This window comes from Chelonia mydas, chromosome 5, assembly GCF_015237465.2.
Source record: "Chelonia mydas isolate rCheMyd1 chromosome 5, rCheMyd1.pri.v2, whole genome shotgun sequence".
In the NCBI taxonomy this organism is placed as follows: Eukaryota; Metazoa; Chordata; order Testudines; family Cheloniidae; genus Chelonia; species Chelonia mydas.
In genome coordinates, this window is record NC_051245.2 from 44163647 (window position 1) to 44187289 (window position 23643).

At 37.9% G+C, this 23643-nt stretch overlaps 1 protein-coding gene across 3 annotated transcripts in view; it reads left to right on the plus strand.

Moving 5' to 3' along the window:
- The window catches only part of ARSB (arylsulfatase B), a 96842-nt gene extending 95355 nt beyond the window's left edge, over positions 1 to 1487 (plus strand). For all 3 annotated transcript variants that reach the window (XM_043546797.1, XM_037902958.2, XM_037902957.2), the window contains one exon: positions 194 to 1487. In XM_043546797.1, coding sequence (XP_043402732.1) covers positions 194 to 459 — 266 coding nt within the window. In that variant the 3' untranslated portion in view covers positions 460 to 1487. The remainder of the gene's footprint in view (positions 1 to 193) is intronic.
- Positions 1488 to 23643: the final 22156 nt, after the last annotated feature.

Below are 23643 nucleotides of genomic sequence, written 5' to 3' on the forward strand. Positions count from 1 at the left end.
ATTTCCTGACGTCATGGTTTTTGAATCTGTGTTTGTGCTCACATTGCAGTGAGAAAACCAGATTCCTGGAGGCAACTTCAGTTGAATTTCTTTGAAATTAAACAAGTCATATTAAACACCAAATCCCAAGTATGAGGCTACTCTTTCCCTGGGTGTCTGAGATCTAATCCCTTATCTGTTCCTATTTCTGTAGGCTGCAGCCACTGGTTCCCACCACCACCTTTGTTCAGTGAATCAAAGATTCTATCATCTGACCCACCAACAAAGAAACTTTGGCTTTTTGATGTTGTTAAAGATGCTGAGGAGAGAAATGACTTGTCTGAAAAATATCCTGGCGTTGTGAAAAAACTGCTCTCCCGGCTGCAGTACTACTATAAACACTCTGTGCCTGTGTTCTACCCTGACGATGACCCCCGTTGTGACCCAGCAGCAACTGGAGCCTGGGGGCCTTGGATGTAGACTACTACATTTGCAACCTGAAAATTGCGGACTCAGGGTTCTAGTCATATATTTTGACCTCATTTCTTTTACCCTTTTAACTGTGATTTCATCCCTTGGGTTATTCAAATCTGCTGCTTCTTAAGCAGTATTGGGGATCTAATGTCACCCCCTGATTGTACTAGAAACACAGTTAAAATCATAAATCTCTCATTTTCGTGTTCTTTGTCAGTTATATGTCTTTAAAATGGAGGGTCAAAGCTGCTGGCCAGCTGGGAAATATTACTTCACTTGGAAAGTTCTAATGAGTCACAGAGGCAAGGCTATCCAGTTCTTTCATAGTTAAAGTCACATGTTTGATTTCATGCTTGCCAGTGGCCAGATCTTATAGAAGGCTAACACACAGGTTTTTAAAAAAAAAAAAAAAGAGAGAGAGAGAGAAGCCAGTTTATGAGTTCAGCTGTCATTACATTTTCTCAGCTTTGCCATACAAATCTGTCCAGTAATGGATGCATTCAGAAATCTCTGTGTAAAAGCCTCCTCCCACTGGGCAACAAAAGATCTAGCTATACACTTGTCCACTGTTGACATATGGTGAGAGCATTGGTTTGATTTTATGCCCACCTCGGCTGTGAGTACCAACTCTTTAGGGCTTTTGTGCCTTTGTTATCACAGCAGAGACTGCCTTCATCTAATAGCTTTCGGCCATCCCTGCATTTTGCATTGCCTTTTTCAATTCATTTCTTCTTTCTTGTGCTTCGAAGTGCAGTTTTGAATTCTTGTGCAGGAGATTCAAGCACTTTTCTTTGCCAGCTAAAGCACAATGTGGAGGTTGCAAGTGATGGAAGTATTGCTTCATCTATCTGGTGGCTATTGCATCAGCTTCACAAAGCTCCCAACTTTTGCTAATATGTAATAGAAGACCTTTTCTATTACATATCCCTTCTCTAAAGGCATTGCCAGTTATCTGTTTTGTACTGATGTAATGTTTCAAACTGGTTTTTTAGAGACCACTTTTAACTTTTCCATTAAAATTAGTGTTTAATTTTTAGGTTCTAAGGGTTTTTTTTGTTGAGATTAATTATGTTTCTTGAGAAGCGTGAGTGTCTAAAAGAAGTGATTGAGAGGAGAGGAGAAGTATTGCTGTACCCCATGTATTTTATTTTTTAGAGGAGTTGTAGCTGTGTTGGTCCCAAGATATTAGAGAGACAAGGCAATATATTTTATTAGACCAACTTCTGTTGGTGAAAGAGACAAGCTTTCGAGGTCAGTTTAAGGTCGAAAGCTTGTCTCTTTCATCAACAGCAGTTGGTCTAATAAAAGACATTACCTCACCCACCTTGTCTCTCTAGTTTTTAGAGATACTATTTCCATTTGTTATAATTCATTAATTATACATCTGGGGAAAGAAATAAAATACTTCTTATTAAAGGAAGCTTCTGTGTTCATAGAATATCAGGGTTGGAAGGGACCTCGGGAAGTCAACTAGTCCAACCCCCTGCGCAAAGCAGGACCAATCCCCAATTTTTTGCTGCAGATCCCTAAATGGCCCCCTCAAGGATTGAACTCACAACCCTGGGTTAAGCAGGCCAAATGCTCAAACCACAGAGCTATCCCTCCCCAGCTAGCAAAGGTTCCACCTATTTGGCTCTTATTTCCACATTTCAGTCAGGGCTTGTTGGTCAGTTTATCCTTCTGGAGATCATAACATCTCATTAACAGAACACAAGGGAAAGAATCTAAGATATTTTCGTTATTATCACTTTTAAGGTTTCTTTTCCCCAAAGATATCCTTAGGACTCTGACTACAAAAGTGTGTAAGACTTAAAAAACCCACTACTTTCAGCTCTCAGACAACAGCCACTTTTGACATGTACAGATATCATCCTGACAGCTTTTGAGCTGACTGCAGGGCTGCCATTCACACTCATGATACCATGAAATAGATGATGAATTAATGGGGAGGAAAAACTGACTTGTTTGAACTTTCTTATCAGTTATGCTATCTATCCCCTAGTTTAAAAGGATTAAAGACTGTATAGCCTCAGTTGCAGAATTAAATATAATTGTTGCATGTTTGTTCTCCTTCCCTCCCTATTCCACAATCTGCACTGTTACGTCATGCTGATATGACTCCACCTACCAGGAAGAAGGAGGTAAGCAACTGTCAGTCACTCAGCCTTCCGCTATTGTCCTCACTGTTTCCAATCTAAGACTTCTATTATATTTTAAAATCTTAAAATTCATCGTTTACTCAGCTATTATTTCAGATAAAAATATCCTACACTATTTTTTTCTTTTGGTTGATTCCTCTTAAAGCCTTCAAGTTGACCTGACTTAGGGGGGAAGAAACTGGCTATCATATTCAAGCTGGCAGCAGCAAAGGAAAAGAATTTTAAACTCTCCATTGAGCTGTTTCATTTCTTGAAGGGCAGATTTCTTTCTACATGTTGTGGTTTCTTGAGTAACAATCAAAAATACAAGCATCATGATCCCTCAGAAGAAAACTTCATTTCATCGCCTTCCAGTCCTTGCTTGATCCAACAAAACTCTATAAATGTTTCAAAATTGAAAGGCTCTTTTTTGACACATTAAAAATAATTATAACATTTTAGAAAAGCAGTTGCACTTCAGGAAATGTGGTTATGCTGGCTACCCACGATTGTGCATTACTACTTACTTAAAGAGATATAAGATGAAGGATGGGCAAGGCCCAGGACAAGGAAAAGAACTTGGGAGATCTGGATCCTATTCTTGAGACTATGGTCCCAAGCTCCTCTGGGAACAATCTGCTTAGAGTAGAGGAAACTGATTTTTTTTTTTTTTAAATGGACTTTTCTAGGAATTCTTTAAATAGGGCTGGAAGGAAGCCTTCTGCTTACTTCTCAAAAACTCATCACAGAAAAAGCTAGGATTTTAGCCATCAAGATCTGCATAGATTTGGACATCCACTAGCGATCCATGTTGCCTCAATTCTGCTCCTGGGATTCTCTGCTCCCTATCTTGCTCCTTGGTAGTACAGCTCCATGGATGCTCCCACTCGTTACTCTCCTTAAAACCCTCCCACTCTGTTCTTTATTGGGGAACCTACCAGCCTTTGACGTTTATGAAGAGAATCCTGTTGCACCAGTGCAACTCCATTCCAGGCTTGTCTTTAAGTACCTGCAGGGTACTCTTCCCAGGACGGGGGGCATTATCACTGAAGGGGAGGAAGTGATCTCAGGGAAGGAATCTGGGAGAGCTGCAGAGTAGGGTATGTAGGCAATTTATGTAGTCATGCCAGCCATGTTTGTAGTCCTGGATACTGGCAAGACCACCTGGGAAATAAACGTGTGTGTGTATATAAACAGCAGAGACACCAGAGAGACTTGGAAGGAGCTGGGCTCCTAAGGCAAAACAACAACAACAAAAAAGGGCTAAATGAAAATGACACTACATGGCACACAGAGAAACTGTGTAGGACTGTGTGGATATCTATCTTCAAATGAGAGATAGTCTGTAATGGAAACATACTGCCTTGTGAACTGAAAGAGTTTTACTGGAAGAAAAAGCAAGTTTAAGATGTGGCATAGTTTGGGAAGTGCTGATCAGTCAGTTTTTTTTAAACAGTTTTCAGACTGACTGTACATATCAAAACCACTGCTCTATCAACTTATTGCAAACAGTTCACATGGAATGCTGCAAACATTCAATGGAATTTATAATAAGAGATACAGATTTGGATGTCATATGTTCAAAGTTATATTTGGAGATATTGCTTATATAGTTTAGAGAGGAAATTGGGCCCCCAAAATGCATTGCATCCCCCTGTCTGGTGCTTCTAGATGTAATTTTGCACTGCTACACAATGCATATCTGAGATCATGCAGACAGATTAGCACTGCTACAGAGCACAGCAAAAAAGATTTTGGCACAGGATAATCAAAACGATTCAGTTATCCAATCATAGACTAGTACAGTAACAGCTTCTTTGATAATTACATACTGTGGTTAGCTGAAGCCAACAAGATGATGCATTGTTTTCATTGTGCTGGTCTTCCCTGCTGCCAGTGTTCTAAAAACTGAACATCTGCTGCAATCAACAAACCAACTCCCAATTGCTGGTCCCTTTTCTTTTGGCTGAACTCAATGGCAACAAAAGCTGGTATATTTTGTCTGCAGAGCTATACTTAGAAGCAGTGCAGTCAAAAAGAATCACTGGATTTCGTTTTAGGGAACACAGTGCTCGTATGGCCCTGTCTTCAAATCCATAACAAGCTACTGCAGCAAAGCCACAGTTCTGTGCTGACAAATTCTGGTATCCTGGACAGTGGTAAAAATACAGAATTGCTTTTTGTTATAGTACTTTTCATTCTCAAGATTTCGTGAAGTGCTGTGTAAAGCAATGAGTTAGAGTTCAGTGACTGTGAAAACAAACTAAGCAGGTATAGTGGTACCTCACATACAATCTTCTCATAGATCCTGTTTTAATGAGTGAAGGAACTTTGGCTAGGAAACCAAAAAGTATCATGGGATTTTAACTTCTTTCTGGAATGCCACTTGAAAATGAGCATTAGAGTAGTGAATTAATGATTCATCGAAATGATGGTCCTTCTAAAAGTGCAGCATCCACTTCTAGTACAATATACATCTCTTACTACTGGGGGAATTCTGTGCCGAAAAATTAAAAATTCTGTGGACAATATTTAAAATAAAATATATTTTATTCGTCAAAATAACAATATAATTATGCCAGTTTCAATTATTTTGGTAATTTATTTCAAAATGCCTGTCAGCAAGTATGTCTGTAACAATACAGACAACAAAAAAAGATTCAGGAAATGTTTTTTGACCCATAGATTCCTTACTAGGCATATTAATACAGACCTTTGAGAAATAATTCATTTAAGCTACAATACAGATACGTACTTCCTGCACCCCTCAGAAGCAGTACAAAGGCTTGGGGGAGTCGGGGTAACGGAGGAGCTGAGGGAGAGGGAAATAATTGCTTGGAACATACAAGCCAGTTGAAAAGACACAACCTTTGGCTGAGTAAAATACTGAAGTTTATATAATGTCCAAGTTTAATTAAAAACATCCCAACTGGATTTTCTTTGAATGAAATTGGAGGAAACTGAATGGTAAGATATGGACAATTGTATTTTTTCATTTATGTTTGCAGTAGAAACAATTGCCCCCTGAAGGAACATTTACAGGATTGAATGGTTGAGAGATTGTGTCTCTTTGTGGCAACCAGGTGTACAGTGTCTCGGAAATTTCTCATTAAATAAGAGGTCTCTTCTACATTTCCTCTGTCTAAAACACATGGGGCATTGATGTCTCACTGTGCTTTTGATGCTGTTTATGGAGAATTTTTTAGAGTTTACATTTTCTTATGACAGGGAAGCTTTTCCTTCCAAATATTTATTATATTTATAATGATAAACAAAGCTGCAATACATTGCACCATTCCTCATCTTGGAAATGACCTAGTAGGGTCACTGCTTTTATTTAAAGAGCAACAGTGATTGAACACCCTGTTAGGAAGAAAGTATATTTAATAATCCACAAATATTCTTGAAGACATGTCTTGAGGCATATAAAGCAGAGATGAACCCAACCCAAAATCAAAACACCCCTAATTGCTACTTTGTGAAAGTTCAGAACATGTTTCAAATTTCATATTTTGAGAATGTCTCTAACGCCAAATGATTATTACCATGTGCATTAGCCACACATTAATCCACATAAACATCCATTTTTGCCTCCTTTAGCAGTGATGATGCTGATCAAACTGAGACCCTATTATAATAATTTGTATACCAATCATTCTTTTCATGTCCTAGAGAACTACACTAGATACCATTAAAACATATTGTAACTATGAGCAAAAGCAGATTTTTTTTTAAATGGCAGCCACAATTAATCTTTTTAATTAATGGGATTTGACATTTAACAATGTCAAACAAACTTTACTATTTATAAAGGTAAAGTTTGTTTTATTTATACTTTATCTTCATTATGCTTCAGATAAATGCACTGCTAATGTGCATAAGAAGAAAAGAAAATGTACTCAGGATAATTGGTGGATTCAGTACCTTAGGTTTTGTTCTAAATAATAGCCAGACCTGAGGTAGCTGTAGTATGTGACTCTATTCTCAAAACAATAAATATGCTAGGGTGGTAGTGGAGTTTTAGTGGGTGGAGCAGACAACTTGAAATCAAGAGCTCCTGAATTCTAATCCTGGTTCTGGCACTAGTCAAGTAAGTAAAATCTGTGTCTTTATAAAATAAAGAAAATGGTAATTGCTTAACAAGGATATTGTGACAAATACAAGCATGAAACCATGTCTGTGCTACAAATACCATCATGTCAGGAAACCTAGTTCAAGACAGTTATCCCCCAATCTGATCCCATCCATGGTTCCAGTTTGTGGTGTATACTGGCCAAGGCTTTAGCCTAATTACAAAACTAAATTAAGATCCAGTCTACAGTATAAACTGGAATGATATTGGTTTAGGGAAAACTACTTTGAACCAAGTTTCCTGACATAGCTATATTTCTAGTGCAGCCAGTGTCTTAGTGCTTATAAATCACACTGAAGAAGTAAAGTGCTAAATATTATTGTTCTAGGGTCAATGCAGGAGGAAGAGAAACTTGTTTTAGCAGCTGAGGATCTGATTCTATTTTAGCTCTGAGTGCTACACATATTCTGTTCTTATTTTATTGTATTTTTCCAGTGTTGACTTTCTCTGTGTCGTTTAAAATTAATGTTATCTAGAGCTGTCTCTGGATAATCTTCCCCCATTAGATAAAGATATCAGACACGTGCATTTATTCATACAATAACTGTCTTGAAAGTATCATAACCTCCAATTCCCCTTCCCCTCTTTCAAAATCTAGAAATGAAAGAAGTTTTTCATAAGGATCAAATGACAATAACTGCAAACCCTAGAGGGTAAAAGACATTTTCAAGACTGCACTTTCTTTGGACAAAGACATAAATAGTCCTTTGTAGACTGATCTGTAAGGTTTCTATAACTCTAAATCTTGTCCATATTTAATATGGTGATATTGCTCAAAATCAACTTCCAGAGAGACATAAAGGTGACTCTTGTTCTGTCACTCAGCCCTTAAAGTCTAAACAAAAAAACAGTTTTCTCTGGCTAGCAGTAGGAATACTGTTTTGTAATCTGTCATAGATGTCACTGCAAGATGCACGCTTCAATGGAGAGGTAAAACAAAAGATTGAAGGCAGTGCAGAATTTTTATATGCTGTAGCAATTGGAAATATTGATGCAATTAGGTCCTTTTTATGTTCTACTGTGATTCAATACAGAGAGGTGAAAACTCAAAGCTGCATGTGCCTAGGGCCAGATTCTGCATCCTGCACAACATAGCCTGTCTATGTCCATCTCCTGCAGTACACAGAGCTGCTGTGCTCTCACTGTTCTGAGTGGATGCGTAGGATTTGAGTCCTAAAAACAGCTTTACAATATTGTTCCAAGCTTTTAGGAATGCTTCAGCATCACAGTATGGGCCAGTTGGTGTGAACTAGTGTAGTTCCACTGGAGCCAACAGAGCGATACTTATTTACACCAGCTGAGGATCTGACCCTGTGCGTTCAGGAGGGATGTAACAGTCACTTTTCCCTAGTCTGGTCTCTAGCAAATAATAATTGACATCTTGATTCTCCTGTATACCTCAAAGTAATATCTGCTATCATGATGACTCATGTAAGGAGCAAGATCTGCTCCGCCAGAAAACGGGGAGGACACAATATCGGAGAAAACTCCACAATCCTGCAAGGACCTTCTGGGATTTCTTGCTGAGAGAGAGGTGCATTATTTCCTCAGCTTTCACGATGGACTCCACTAAAGCCAGATATGCAGAGTGAGATAAATAGCAAAACTCCTTGTCTTATCTGTATACATTTTTTGTGTGTTGTGTACTTTGAGTTCTTCATCATTTCTGATGCCAGTGTCCAGAGGTTACAGACATGAGAGGGAAAACAAGAAATTGCAGCCATTTCCTGCTTGGTCCAGAAATGGCTTTGGAGAGGAGCAAAGAAGGAAAGGGAGAGTAACTGCAGACTAACTTGTGAGACAGAGAGAGATGATGGAAGAAATCACTGGATTTCTGGGAAACTTGCAGGAGCTCCAGTGAGGTAGAGTATAATTTCTGGGCACAATTTTTAGAAATTTGAGTTCCATTTTAGAAATTGAAAAATACAACTGCACCCCCAACCCACTAAAAAAAACTAGCTACTGGGAATGAAATGGACTCCTACATCCCACATAACACTGTAAATCTGCTGCATATTGAATTTAATCTCTGGATATTTATTTTATATTCTGATGCCTGACTTTGAGTTTGGGATATTCATGTATTTATTTAAGATCAAAAAAACCAAAGAAACTAAATTCTGAGTCAAGACCTTAGTTTTATTCGCAACTCTGCCATTGATTCACTGAGTGACGCTGGGGAAGTAATTCAGCCTTTCTGGAGCTCATTTTGCCTCACTATAGAATGGTGATGATACTTATCCTTTGGGGGGCGGGTGGGGGTAAGTGAGTTGGCCTCCTTGGATGTATATATTCTATGTAATCATAGTGTAATTCATTGGATTGAGATTCAGTGAATCCTAATACTTTCAGCATGAGTGGTCCATGTGTAAATACATGTACATAACACCTTTTGATTCGTTCAGCTCCTGTCAAAAATAGGTGGAGAATGGACAGAACTGTACATCTCGACTAGCAAATGAAAGCCTGAAATTCTTTGTCAGGGAGGTACTGCAGCACCGGCATAGAACCCTGTTGACTTCAATGAGGCTGGCATAGCAAACTGTAGCATTGAGCCTTTATGTTCACAGGAAATGTATGTGGGTGTCATGCTGATCAGGGAGTGCTTTATGACAGAAATTCACAACTAAGAAAACTCGGACTGCTTACCAATAAAGCAGTTGCTATAGTATGGAGTAAGGCAGGGAGGGAAAGGTGTTGGAGGGTACTACACACCCATTCATAATAGCAGCCAGACACCTTAAGCTTTTTCAGCAACTCCTGACACCAGGGAACACTAACGGTAGCATGAAGCCTGGTGGCATGGGGAGAAAAGACAGCACTATTGTCCATCCCCTCCCCACCCAGGCTCCAAACTGCTGTCAACGTCCCAGCTGGTATCAGGGTCAGGTGAAAGATGATTTTGATTTTGTTTTGTGTTTTGTTGATTAGTTTCCTGCTAGTGCAAAAAATTCAGGTAAAACTGAAATACTTTGAAATAATCATCAATATTGTCTTTTTAAATTTTTTTAAAAGCCTTTCCAAGCCTACTTGTTATGACTGATCATTTGTGAGAATAAAACACAAGTCATCAAACTGCATCACCAAACCAAACAAGCATTACTGCACTTAAATTAATAACTGTAATCACTTCTTTTTTCCCCACACTGTCTCTTAAAAAAAAACAAAACTTCAAAGCCTCCAAATTCCTCTTGATTGATGCACTGATATTTTAACAGTGTCTTTGGTGTGTGTTGCAATCAGACAAGTGCTAATCCCCTTGAGGAATCTGGCAGGGCTGTGGGAATCCTTCTCCTGTAATTGCATGGCTCAAAAGCTCAGATGTGATGATATCATCAACTTCAGCTGAGTTGACTTAATGTATTATTTGTGTTCAGGGAGTGTTATGGTAACTTTCATTGCTGACCTTTATGCCTAAAGATCATTCATGTATACGTTATTCAATATCTCTGGGGTCTTGATTGCTTTAGTGTTTTTTAGGATGCCCTTAACATAAAGCAAGTTATGTATACGTTTAGAAAAATCATAATCAGAAAAAACTAAAAGAAAAAGGCAAGAGGAAGTCCTGAATTATTTGTTTAAGGTAAAACTAAATACTTTGGAGAGAAATAGAGTTATAAACAACAATCTGAAATACAGCCATGGATAATTGAGGCAACCTATATTTGATCAATACAAACATTCTGAGAGCAAAGTCAAGTAATACAAAGAAATTGGATCAAATTCTTCCCATGTGACCTCTCATATTCCATTTTCTCATTGTTATCCAGGTTGTCTTAACTGAACTCTTTAATGTGGATTGTTCTACATTAGATCTTTGAAGTACTGTGTCATTTCATTATAAAAGCATTTTTGTGTAAACGAGATCACAGCTGATTCATAAACTTTACCGGTTTGTGCAACCATACACATCTGTCATGTGTTTGAATCTCTGTCTCCCTTGACTACCTGTATCTGTCCAAAATCAGGAACCCAGCATCCAACTTGTCTGCTGTTTTCTTTCTGAGACAAGGTGGGTGAGGTAATATCCTTTTTTGGATCTACTTCTGTTGATGAGAGAGACAAGCTTACACAACAAGCTCTCACCAGCAAAAGTTGATCCAATAAAAGATATTACCTCACCCACTTTGTCTGTCTAATATCCTGGAACCCATATGGCTACAACAACAGTGCACTTTCCTTGTGATCTTACTGCCTACCACAGGATTTATCCAAGTATGAAAAAAATCTTTAGAAATTATTTCCTGCTCCTTGACAGCCAGAATCTTACAATTTTGGCTTCTCAGCACTCTCACAAGCAGAGGAAGAGAGTTCTGTCTATGGTTAGCAAATAGAGCTGGTTGAACTATATGTTGGCAAATATGTATTCACTGGAATTTAGCTCTCTTTAGCTCTACTCAGACTGTCCAGGAACTAATCATAACTTTTAAACATTGGTTAGTTATTTGTAATTGTATAATGTTTAGTTTTTATTAATACATTTGGGCTTATCAGTTGTTCACAAACTTTTTGTATATGGGACTCCAAGTGTATTTGGATTCCACTTACTGAACTGTGTGATTGCTTACCAAATTCATGTGATATGATTTCTATTGCCTGATTGGATGACCTGAGATGTGCACTGCCAGCACAGCTATACTCATTAGGATAAATAAAGTTTTCTTACCAAATATTCATATGAACAAATGGCAGAATGTTCATAGAAGAACAAACTAAAATGATACAAAGGATTAAATTGCAATTCAGATTAAGCAAACGTCTACATTTCCCCAGAGTGAAAGCAACTTTAGCCATTGAGCACCTGGTGAGGGACTTAAATAAATAAAGAACTTAGTAGAGTATCAAAAACAATAGGCATGTGAACAGTTCAGGAGGTAAAAAGGTGACCAGTGGAGTGTTATAGGGATAATATAAACAGGAGTTTAATTTCACAAATAAATTACTGGCCGGGGGGTGTCTTTGAGACTCAACAGAAACATTGAGGGACCATGTCATGTCTGGTTAATATGACTGTTTGGTATTATTCATAAACAGCAGGGTGCTGTTCCAGAGATGAGGCTGGCAGCTCCTCCCACCTTACTGGGTTAGGTGGAGATCAGATTTTAGGATTAGATCTTCTTCATTTCTGGGTTCCAGATCTCCTGGATCTGCCATATGTAGTATTGAATGGGGGAAGAGGAGAAAACCGGCTGTATAGTACTGTTCCCCTTCCTCGCCGAACCCTATGAAAGGTCCCAGTGGGGCCAGGTTGAAGTGGGAAGGGATGGAAGGGACCTCAGGAGGTGGGGATGTTTTTGCCTTTTTAAAATCATATTAAATGTATGTGATTTATGTTAACTATTTCTTTGTTTAAAATGTGCAGTAATAAAAATAGCATTGGATTTCTGTTCTTACTGTCACAAGATGGATGAGGATTAAATTTCAAAAATAGGAAGACTATGTAAAACTTGGGATCTATGGATATGGTTCTTTAATTTGAGTTGCAGAAGGGAGCAGGAGTTGTATTTACATCACAGAGTGAGCCAAATCTTGGGCCCATTGAAGTCCATGGTAGTTTTAATGGGATCATGATTTGGCTGAGAGTGGAATCTGTGTTGGACATTAAGATGAAGTCAGATAATCAAAAGCCTCAGGATTGAAGTTAGTAGATATCCCAATTGACATACTCCAAACATGCAAATAATCCAGATTAGTACATGCACAGTGAGTGGAGAATATAATACAATGTTTCACTGTGTCTAAGGAGTAGTTTAAGGTTTTGTTACTCCTTCCTCTGTTATATCATTGGCCTACTGTCTACACAAATATAGGACTGATTTTTTATGGTTACTCTTCCAAAGCCAGAGGCTGCATATTAGCAATAGCCTCATTTCCAGTTTTCACAATATAGTAGCTTGAAGCTGCTGTACTAAAATATTTTTGACAACTGAGTATCATTTCCATGCTTCCTGGCCTGGCCGATGCATTGTTCTGATTCAGCGCATTGTTACTGCAGTCTGGGATTCCTATGGGTTACCTAATGGAACTTAAAGCCACCCCTGTCCAGAGGAACCAGTGAAGAAAACGTATTAGGGGAAATACTGTCTTTTCTCCTATGGAGCTCATTTGTTCTTCTGGCAAGGGTGGCACTGAATTCCATTAAGGAACCCATAGGTATATCCAAGACTGCAGTAACTGTCCACTGAATCAGACACTGTTCTTGGTTACAGAAGTCCTTGCTGGCATAAGGCAAAGCTATTTAAATGAAGTCCAGTCCTGCTATTGGCAAGTGCTTTCAGGGACAGTTACAAATACATGCTCACAAGGATGACTTTTCAGAGTTAGGTAACAATGGTTAATAAGTAGCCAGCCACAGTTAAAAATGCTATCTCAATGTTACATGTATCTGCAGATTGAAAATTCCTCTGACTTTCCAAGAACCAAATGGAAAACGGATCATCAGTGTGAGCCACAAACACTAAATAACACTGTACCTTTGCACATTTTAAAAAATGGACACTGAAGTAACATAACAGGGTAACCAGGAGATCTCCGTGAAGTAAGTCTAGCTTCGTAGAATGTTCTTCTCTAGGCCTACTACTCTAGTTTTCTCATTGCCCTAATCAGTGTCCTAGCAAAGATGTGTAACTGACTCTAGCTTGCATAGAATTCTCTCAGCAAAATTTAGTAATGATTAAATGGTGTGACTTTCACTTATTTGGCATTCACTGGCTATGCAAAATAAGAATAACACTCCCACCCATGAAGTAGAAGGGAGATATTTAATAGTCCCATCCACATACCACTTCATAATACAATTAAATTTACTTTTTTTTTCTGCTGCAGTTCAATATGTCTACTCAGCTTGCACAGCTACCAAACACAAAATCAGTGGATGTTAGAGCTAGATGGAAACTTTTAAACAAAATATTTCTTGTTGAAAATGCTATTTTGTCCAAACCAAAATGTTTAGCAAAAACATAGATTTTGAAAAGAATTTGATGGGGTCATTTCTCAGGCCCAGCATAGACTGTCTGTAGAGTGAGGGATTGCAAACGTGAATCTTTCACTCTGTAAACAGACATTTCAACACAATTCCATTTCATGGGAAGGTTTTGGTTTTGTTCCAATGCAGAACAAAAAAAATTTCAAGACCTCAAAGGTTGTTACAAATCAGAATTGTTTTCCAGCCAGTTTTACTGGAAATTACATTACTTTACCAACTGTACCTGTTATATAACTTATACCCTAAAAATCTAGGTGAGCTTTTAATCAGATTTTTACTCTAAAAAAACACAGCACTTCCTTGTATTATGCATCTTGTTTCATTGCATTTCAGCATCTTCTTTACCTGCAGCTGTTTGTTGTGTTTTGGCAGTGAGGGAATGTGTGCACTGATAACATACACTGATCAGAAGTTGTATAGTATAAGTATCATATTTTGTTGTTACAGATTTCTTCTATTTTTTTCTCTTGGGCTTATTCTATAATTATCACCATTAATTACATTTGCTTTTAACCAGCCCTGATATTTTAATTATCTTCACAAATTTCTCTTTCATATTCTTCTCACTGGGTTCATTCTTGTTTGCTGTGCTTCTGAGATTATTACCAGCTGCAGCTATTTGGAAATATTTATTTTATTATTCCTGTTCAATCCATCTGTACAAATAATGAAAGCATGGGCTCTTAGTATTATCCTCTGCAGTGTTCCATTAATGTCGTCTTAGCTAAGAGTTTTCATTTTTTTTAAATTTTGGATAATTCATAATATTTAAGAAGTGTTTTGGTGCTTATGAAAGATGCAAAGCATAACAGTGCAACCTGAAGTCTTCCACTTATTCACAAAACAGGTGCAGCATAGACTGTGGTAGTGTGAGCTTTCCAGCAGTGTTTTGCCTTGACCCTCATCTAGATGGACCATTTTTTTTGGTTAAAAGGGTAGTTTAGTGTCCACAACTATTCAATCTGTGCTATCTTTGACAAAACTGTTAATAACGAGTGTGGTTTGTGGAAACTTGTGATATAACCCAGAGCTGTGCATGAGGATTGGAATAAGACCACTAAATCATTTATTATGTCAGGTCATTATCCATCCAGGAGTTGGTAACACTGCTAAGTTCAAATCTGAGGCAGTGACCTAGAGGTAAAATTTAAAATCTTTTCTGTAATGGATGAGGATGCAATAGCACTCATTTTCATACTGAAAATACTCATTTTCATACTCATTTTCATACTGACCACTTTTTTCCATTATAATACCTAGTCTCAGGAAAACAGAAAGTAAAATTTTGCATAGCAAAGGAAAGGCCTGAGCTAAGAAGCTCTACAGCATAACAAGCTTCCAAACTAGAGTACATAAACCAGCAAAATAAATAAGCAATATGATTAAACTAATGGAGCAGACAGTAACCGTCATTATTGTAAAGCAAGGACCAAAAGAAAAAAATAAGTTTAACAGGGCGGGATTAATCAAAAGGCTGATGGACCTATAGCCCAGGCTCCTCTGTGTGTAGAAGGGCCAAACCTGTCAATATTATTTAGATGTTATATTTTTATAATAAGGGGCCACAACAGATGCCCCAACAGGGTCCTAGTGCCCCAGGCTTCTTAGCTTTCATACTACTTGAACTTTTGGGCACAGAAAACTAACCTATAATATGTTTTTTTTAAATCAAAGCACTCAGTGAAGAGAATTCAGGTTAATAATACCATGTATTTATATTAAGCTACCTTCTCAGAAGTTTAGTCCTCAGAAGTTCAGTAACATGTCAGAGATTTTTTTCTTTTATATGAAATGTACAGTATTATCAAGCTAGCACCTTGGAACATCACTTACTGAGCTGTACATGAAGATCAAATAAATAAAATTACAAATTAAATTAAAAATCACAAATTAAAAAATGTAAAATGGGAAATGAAAATATAGTTACACTATGTCTCTCTGGCTTTGGCAGTATTATACAAAAATAATTCCAATAATTTTCTGTGATAGTTTCCAAGTCCTACAACAACAACATAGGTGCCCTAACACAAGCTCTTGGGGGGAGGGACGAGATCTCCTGTGTGAGCTCTCAGAATAACTTCTGAAGTTTTTATGTTTTTCCTCAAGCTAATGTAAAACTGACAAGTCTGTAATTTTCCTAGTTTTAGGAATTTTTTTCCAAATTTCCCTTTTCCAAATTTCTTCACTTTATGCTTCTTGCAAACGAGTTTCTAATGTCCAGTCCTACTGTCTTTAGTATTGGATGATACACTATGCAATGAAGCTTTGCAATTTAAAAAGCTTTTGGCACATTTATATACCATGCACAAGCTACCTCCTATTTCTCATTTAATTTTTTTTTCTCCTCCAAGTCCAGAACTATTGTCTGTGGTCCCCAGAGTTCCGGAGCATTCTAATGTTCTCCATTCAGCCCACTTGAAAGGACAACAGCACATCCTGCTAACTCTTAATGATTGATTGTGATTAGTGATTGACAGAAGCTTAGCCTTCTGGTATGAATTAGAACTCCTGTCAGTGACTAGATAGCAAATGGAAAATACAGTATGTAATTTTAAGGACATATTTTTGCTTACTTTATAAATAATTTCCTTTTTAAGAGAGTTTTTTTTCTTCCTACTCATGAGACATTTATCTGATTCTCCACATTGAAAGATAATCCCCAGTTAATAGCAATGTGTGCTGTGAATATCTTGCATTCCTTGGAAGAGACATGTTGTAATGTACCACCAGACTTATTCTGGACATCTGAATCTCATGTTAATATGACATGTTCCATTATTACTCTAGAGAGTCTATAAACATGGTAAAATTAGTCATAGAGAACACGAGGATGGGCCATGTCATATTCTACTTCAAGATATAGTCACTGATTTAAGAGAATATTTCATCTAAATAAATCATAACTTCTTTCCAATTAATATTTGAAGAGTGGCAAGGGTACTCTTTAGCTAAAACAAATCATGACACAATTTTTGAAATTACATCTGTAATTCTACCACACAGTATTGCATACATTACGGTTCTACATATTTAATTTATGTGGTTTATAGAGCATGTCCCCAAAAGATTAATTTCTTGATGCGTCTTGATTATATTGAACTAGCTTTTGTGGCAGCACTAGAGTCTGTGTGGCTGGAGAAAGACTTATTTGAATTCACATTAGTTTACCAGTATATATCTTAAGATTTATACACATGGAGATCCCTTGAATGTTACCACTTAGTTGGCTCATTGAGTCTGGGTCTTAGATGGAAGGATCTAGGGCCTTGTCTTTTGCAGAATTAGACAGCATTCTGAGAAAGATGAGCATAGTGATTAGGAGCATGGAAAATTTCTCATATGAAGACAGAATGAAAAGATTGAGATTGCTTACCTAGGAAAGGAGACATGATAAAATAATATAAATTAACAAATGGTATAAAGAAAGTAGTTCAGGAGGTTCTGTTCTCACAGCCCCATAACTCAAGAAGAAAGAAAACATTCAATTAAATTTAAAGGTGGTGAACTCAAAATTATTAAAAATAAATATTTTTCATACACATGTAATTAGTCTGTAGAACTCATTGCTACAGGATGCCTTTTAAGTCCAGGAATTTAGTATGATTCAAAGAGGAATTAGACATTTATATGGACAACAAGAATATCCAGAGTTGTTATAATGCTGTGGGTCTACACAGTGGTTTACACTGATTTAATTAAAACAGTTTTTTTTTAATGTTTACTTAAACTTTTGAGGTTAGACCAGGCCTACAGGAGTCTAAACTGATGTAGCTTGCTAAGGGGTCAGAGGAGAGGGGATCATAGCAAGAAAAGCAATTAACTGGTAAGAAGGTACCTGTAAAAGTTGATCATCCTGGTAAGCATATGTATGTAGATATAAAGCATTCTGAGTTAAATCACCTTACTCATCACCTCAAAATTTAGGTGAAAGACTTTTGGACAACAATAGTATTAACTAATATAGGAAATAAGATACCTCAGACCACATAGTACTAATAGATATCCACCACTGTGTTTTAAAAAGACAGAAACTGAATAATATACTCAAGCTCATTGTGGTGATCCAAATTTATTACTGTCTCTAATCTGTATCTTTGAAACACATATTATTGTCAGCAGTCTGAAAAAATAAAAGACTTGCCAAATAAATGCTGTGTGACACAACAGCAACAACAGCTGTTTTATCTTCTTTCCCATAATTTTAGGGCTCTAGGCCAGAATATTTTTAAGAGCACTTCAAGAAAATAATGCACAGAAAATTAAATGACCAAAGTCCCTTCTATTGAGCACACTGAGACATCCACTATGAATAAAATAATTAAAAAGCTTCAATTTGAAATCTGACAGAGAATTACTGAAATTCCCACATACATATTTGGCTAAGCTTCCATATTTCTCTTCTAATGTCTTGAAATATTTATGCATATTTATAAGACTAGCTCAGAGAAAACATACACATCCAAATGATTTCATGATCTATTTGTGCAAGATAATTTGCACATAATACTAGAAATTCTGCCTCATTTCATTTGCACAGTTACAAAAATCAAACTCAATATGTTTTCCAGCTACTAGCTTATTTTATCATGAATGAATAATTTTCTAGGACTATGTCCAAAATAATCTTCAGACCTATTGGCTGTGTTACAAATTGTAAAAGGAACTAGTCCAGTACTGTTTCTAGGAGTTGTATATCTCAATATTTAACATTTATTCACTGATCAGTGTTAACATCATTAGGGGTTTGGAAAAACTCAAGGTTTAAAATTCTAATGCACTACAGAGTTCTTCAAAATAGCTTAAAACTGCAAAACACTGACAATTTTATATAACAATTGAGCGTGTGGTGGGGAGAATTGAGTAGAGCGATTTATAGAAAACTGAGAAGTCAATAAAGTGGTTTTTTTCCCTAATTACATTTATAAGGTCCCCTGATTATTTCTAACTAAATGATCACTTTTGATGGGAAAAGAGAGAAACTCTGACACCATTGGCTTGCTGACCTCTCCTCTAATTCCACCCTAGACCTTCTCCAGTCAGGCTTCTGCCCCTTATACTCCAGTGATTCTGCTCTTGCCAAAGTCCCTAATGATCTCTTCCAAGACAAAGCTCAGAACCAGTATTCCATCCTCATCTTTCTTGACATGATTGGAAAACATGCCTATAGTGAAAGATGTAAGAAGTTCAATGTATGTAACTTATCAAAGAGAAGATTAAGAAATGACTTGATCACAGTCTGTAAATACCTAAATAAGGAACAGAAATTTTATAATCTAGCAGACACAGGTATAACAAGAACCAATGATTGGAAGTTGAAGCTGACAAATTCAGACTAAAAATAAGGTGCAAATTTTTAACTGGGAGTAATTAGTAATTGGGAATTTTTCCAAAGGTTGTGGTAGAGTCTCCATCACTGAAAAATTTAAAATCAAGGTTGGATATTTTTCTAAAAGACATACTATAATTCAACCACAGCTACTGGACTTGAAGCATGAATTAATACAAGGAAGTCGTATGGGCCTCTGTTGTACAGGAGGTCAGACCACATGATCACAGTGATCCTTTCTGGCCTGCAAATCTATTAATCTATGTGAGCAGCCTTCGACACAGTGGGCCATGTTTTGGGTTGTTTTTTTTTTTTTCCCCCTTGAAATCTTGTCCTCACTTGGCTTCCATGATTCTGTCCTCCCCTGGTTTTCCTCCTACCTCTGTAATTGCTCCTTCCAGGCCTCCTTCAAAGGATCCTCCTCATCCCCCTCCACCTTTCTAAGGGGGTTCCACAGGGCTCAGTTCTTAGTCTCCTTCTCTTCTCCCTCTACACCTTATCTTTGGGTAATCTCACCTGCAACAAATTCAACTCCTGTCTCAATGCTGATGATCACAGATCCACCTCTGTGCTCCAGACTGGTCTCCTTCTGTCCAAATTAAAAATCTTGGCCTGTCTCTCTGACATCTCCTTATGGATGTTGAGGCACCAGCTCAAGTTTAACATGGCGAAAAGAGAGCTCTGAATCATCCCGCCCCCACGTCTTTTTTTTTTTTTGTCACAGTGGGCGGCTCCACCATCCTGCCTGCCACTCATAACCTGAACATCATCTTCAATTTGGAGCTCTCGCTAGGTCCTCACATCCAGGCTATATCTAAATCTTGTAGATTCCTTCTGCATCACATCTCTATGTCTATACTTTCAGCTGTGTCTAACGTTTTCTCTGATCTTGACAATGTACTCTTGCCCCATTCACATCCATTCACATTACTACTGTAGAGATCATTTTCCTAGCCCGTCACTTTGACTATCTCAGCCCTCTGTTAGCATCCCTCTACTGGTTCCCTGTTCTCTATCACATCAAATATAAGCAGCTTGTCTTAACTTTCAAGGCTCTTCACCACCCTACCTATCATCTCTCATTTGCTATTGAAATGTCGTTTTCTACCTCCAGTCAGTCCGCCATGCTGGCCTCCATTGCCATTTGTTACATTTTCAAACAAATACCTTCATGTTTTCTCCCATTCTGCCCCTCAAGCCTGGGAGGATCTCTTTGTAAACATCCACAAAGCTACCTCATTATCCTCCTTCAAACGCCTCATCAAAACTGTTGTTTGCGGTGATGCCTACAAAAAAATTGTCAGTGGTTGGGTCACTGGCATGATTTTACTACTACCTGTCATGCTATTCAATATTGTCTCATTGTTGTAATCCCTGTCTGTCTCCACCTGTTGTCTCTTGTGTTAAACTTAGATTGTAAACTCTTTGGGACAGGAATTGTCCTTTTGATCTGTGTTTGTCCAGCACCTAGCACTCTGGGGTCTTGGTCCATGGCTATGGCTCCTAGGTGCTACAAAGATGATGATGATAATTAATAATAATAATTAATAATAGATGGAGCTCCAAGAGTCAGATTCTTCAACAATTCCCCCCCATATCCCCCCACCCCCAGTCTTTAATGAGGCTAATGAGGCGCTTAGGGATAATGGTAGGACGACAAATGGGAAGGAGGATATGGAGGTAGATATTATCACATCCGAAGTAGAAGCCAAACTTGAACAGCTTAATGGGACTAAATCAGAGGGCCCAGATAATCTTCATCCAAGAATATTAAAGGAACTGGAACATGAAATTGCAAGCCCATTAGCAAAAAATTTTAATGAATCTGTAAACTCAGAGGTAGTACCATATGACTGGAGAATTGCTAACATAGTTCCTATTTTTAAGAAAGGAAAAAAATGTGATCCGGGTAACTACAGGCCTGTTAGTTTGACCTCTGTAGTATGCAAGGTCTTGGAAAAAATTTTGAAGGAGAAAGTAGTTAAGGACATTGAGGTCAATGGTAACTGGGACAAAATACAACATGGTTTTACAAAAGGTAGATCGTGTCAAACCAACCTGATCTCCTTCTTTGAGAAGGTAACAGATTTTTTAGCCAAAGGAAATGCAGTGGATCTAATTTACCTCGATTTCAGTAAGGCATTTGATATGGTTCCATATGGGGAATTATTAAATTGGAAAAAATGGGGATCAGTGTGAAAACTGAAAGGTGGATAAGGAACTGGTAAAAGGGGAGACTACAACGGGTCACACTGAAACATGAACTGTCAGGCTGGAGGGAGGTTACTAGTGGAGTTCCTCAGGGATCAGTTTGGGGACCAATCTTATTTAATCTTTTTATTACTGACCTTGGCACAAAAAGCGAGAATGTGCTAATAAAGTTTGCAGATGACACAAAGCTGGGAGGTACTGCCAATACAGAGAAAGACTGGGATATCATACAGGAAGATCTAGATGACCTTGTAAACTGGAGTAATAGTAATAGGATTAAATTAATAGTGAAAAGTGCAAGGTCATGCATTTAGGGATTAATAACAAGAATTTTTGTTATATCCTGGGACGCATCAGTTGGAAGTAACAGAGGAGGAGAAGGACCTTGGAGTATTGGTTGATTACAGGAGGACTATGAGCCGCCAATGTGATATGGCTGTGAAAAAAGCTAATGCAGTCTTGGGATGCATCAGGCGAGGTATTTCCAGTAGAGATAAGGAGGTGTTAATACCGTTATACAAGGCACTGGTGCGACCTCATCTGGAATATTGTGTGCAGTTCTGGTCTCCAATGTTTAAGAAGGATGAATTCAAACTGGAACAGGTACAGTGAAGGGCTACTAGGATGATCCGAGGAATGGAAAACCTGTCTTATTAAAGGAGACTCAAAGAGTTTATTTTGTTTAGCTTAATCAAAAAACGGCCGAGAGGAGATATGATTGCTTTCTATAAATATATCAGAGGGAAAAATACCACGGAGGGAGAGGAATTATTTAAGCTCAGTACCAATGTGGACACAAGAACAATTGGATATAAACTGGCCATCAGGAAGTTTAGACTTGAGATTAGACGAAGGTTTCTAACCATCAGAGGAGTGAAGTTCTGGAACAGCCTTCCAAGGGAAGCAGTGGGGGCAAAAGACGTATCTGGCTTCAAGACTAAGCTTGATAAGTTTATGGAAGGGATGATATGATGGGATAGCCTAATGTTGGCAATTAATTGATCTTCAACTATTTGTAGTAGATATGCCCAATAGCCTGTGATGGGATGTTAGATGGGGTGGGATCTGAGTTACTACAGAGAATTCTTTCCTGGGTGTCTGGCTGGTGAGTCTTGCCCACATGTTCAGTGTTTAGCTGATCGCCATATATGGGGTCAGGAAGGAATTTTCCTCCAGGGCAGATTGGCAGAGACCCTGGGGGGGTTTCGCCTTCCTCTGCAGTGTGGGGCATGGGTCACTTGCTGGAGGATTCTCTGCACCTTGAAGTCTTTAAACCATGATTTGAGGACTTCAATAGCTCAGACATAGGTTAGAGGTCTGTTACAGGAGTGGGTGGGTGAGATTCTGTGGCCTGTGTTGTGCAGGAGATCAGACTAGACTATCATAATGGTCCCTTCTGACCTTAAAGTCTATGATTCTATATCTGAAACCTACAAAGTTTGGATGGGTTTGCTGTTTAGTCTAATACATTCTACAAATGATACTTCCCTTGACCATTCTTAGGCTTTTGCATCTTCTCCAAAATGTCTCTAATAGTTTCCAATGACTCTTCACATACTAAATCAGTCCTTCATTTTGAGCCAAATAATTTTTCCTCTGCTTGCCAAACTATACGCTGTTTGATAATTATTTGGATACAACAGCCTCTTCGGTTACACTTTCCGCTATCCTGTTTTGTCTGCCCAGTCTACATTCTATTCTTGTAACCTTTGTATTATGTTCATGGGACACATCCAAGATTTTATTTGTTGAGATGAGCCCCAGGGAATTTTTCAGGAGGAAAAAATCCCTTGATTCTAACAATCAGTAGCAGATTCAAATATATCAATCGTAAAAATAATTTTGTGTGTTACTATTTAGGATTATAGTACCCCTAAGTTCACGGAGGAACTAGTAGTGGAAACTGCTAACACAAGTGAATGAAGACAAAATTAATAATGAAGAGAATTCAGAGCTTCTGTATGTTTACAAAAAAAAAAAACAAAACCATTGTGTAAGCCTTTCTCTCTAATGTACCACTCTTGTCCAAAGTATACTTGTTTATTTGATCATTGAGCTTCCTGTTTGTATTGTGCACTGCAAAGGATTAGCTCGTGTGAGTAATATTGATGAACTATTTGTGATATCATAATTTAAAACTGAGAAAACCAGACCCTGCAATTGGATCCATGTGGAGCCCACAGAAGTCAAAAGGACTGTGTGGGTGCAAGAGAATACCAGCCCAGATCCAACTGCAGAATCAGGGACTAATTTACCAGTTCATGTGTGGAGTCTTGTTACAGGGGAACTAATGCCCTTCTTGCATAATAGCTACATCCATAAACACTTATGATTATAAATAATATCCTCTGGACCATTAATGTTGATTTTCAACATTAACTGGTGCACTGGGGAAATT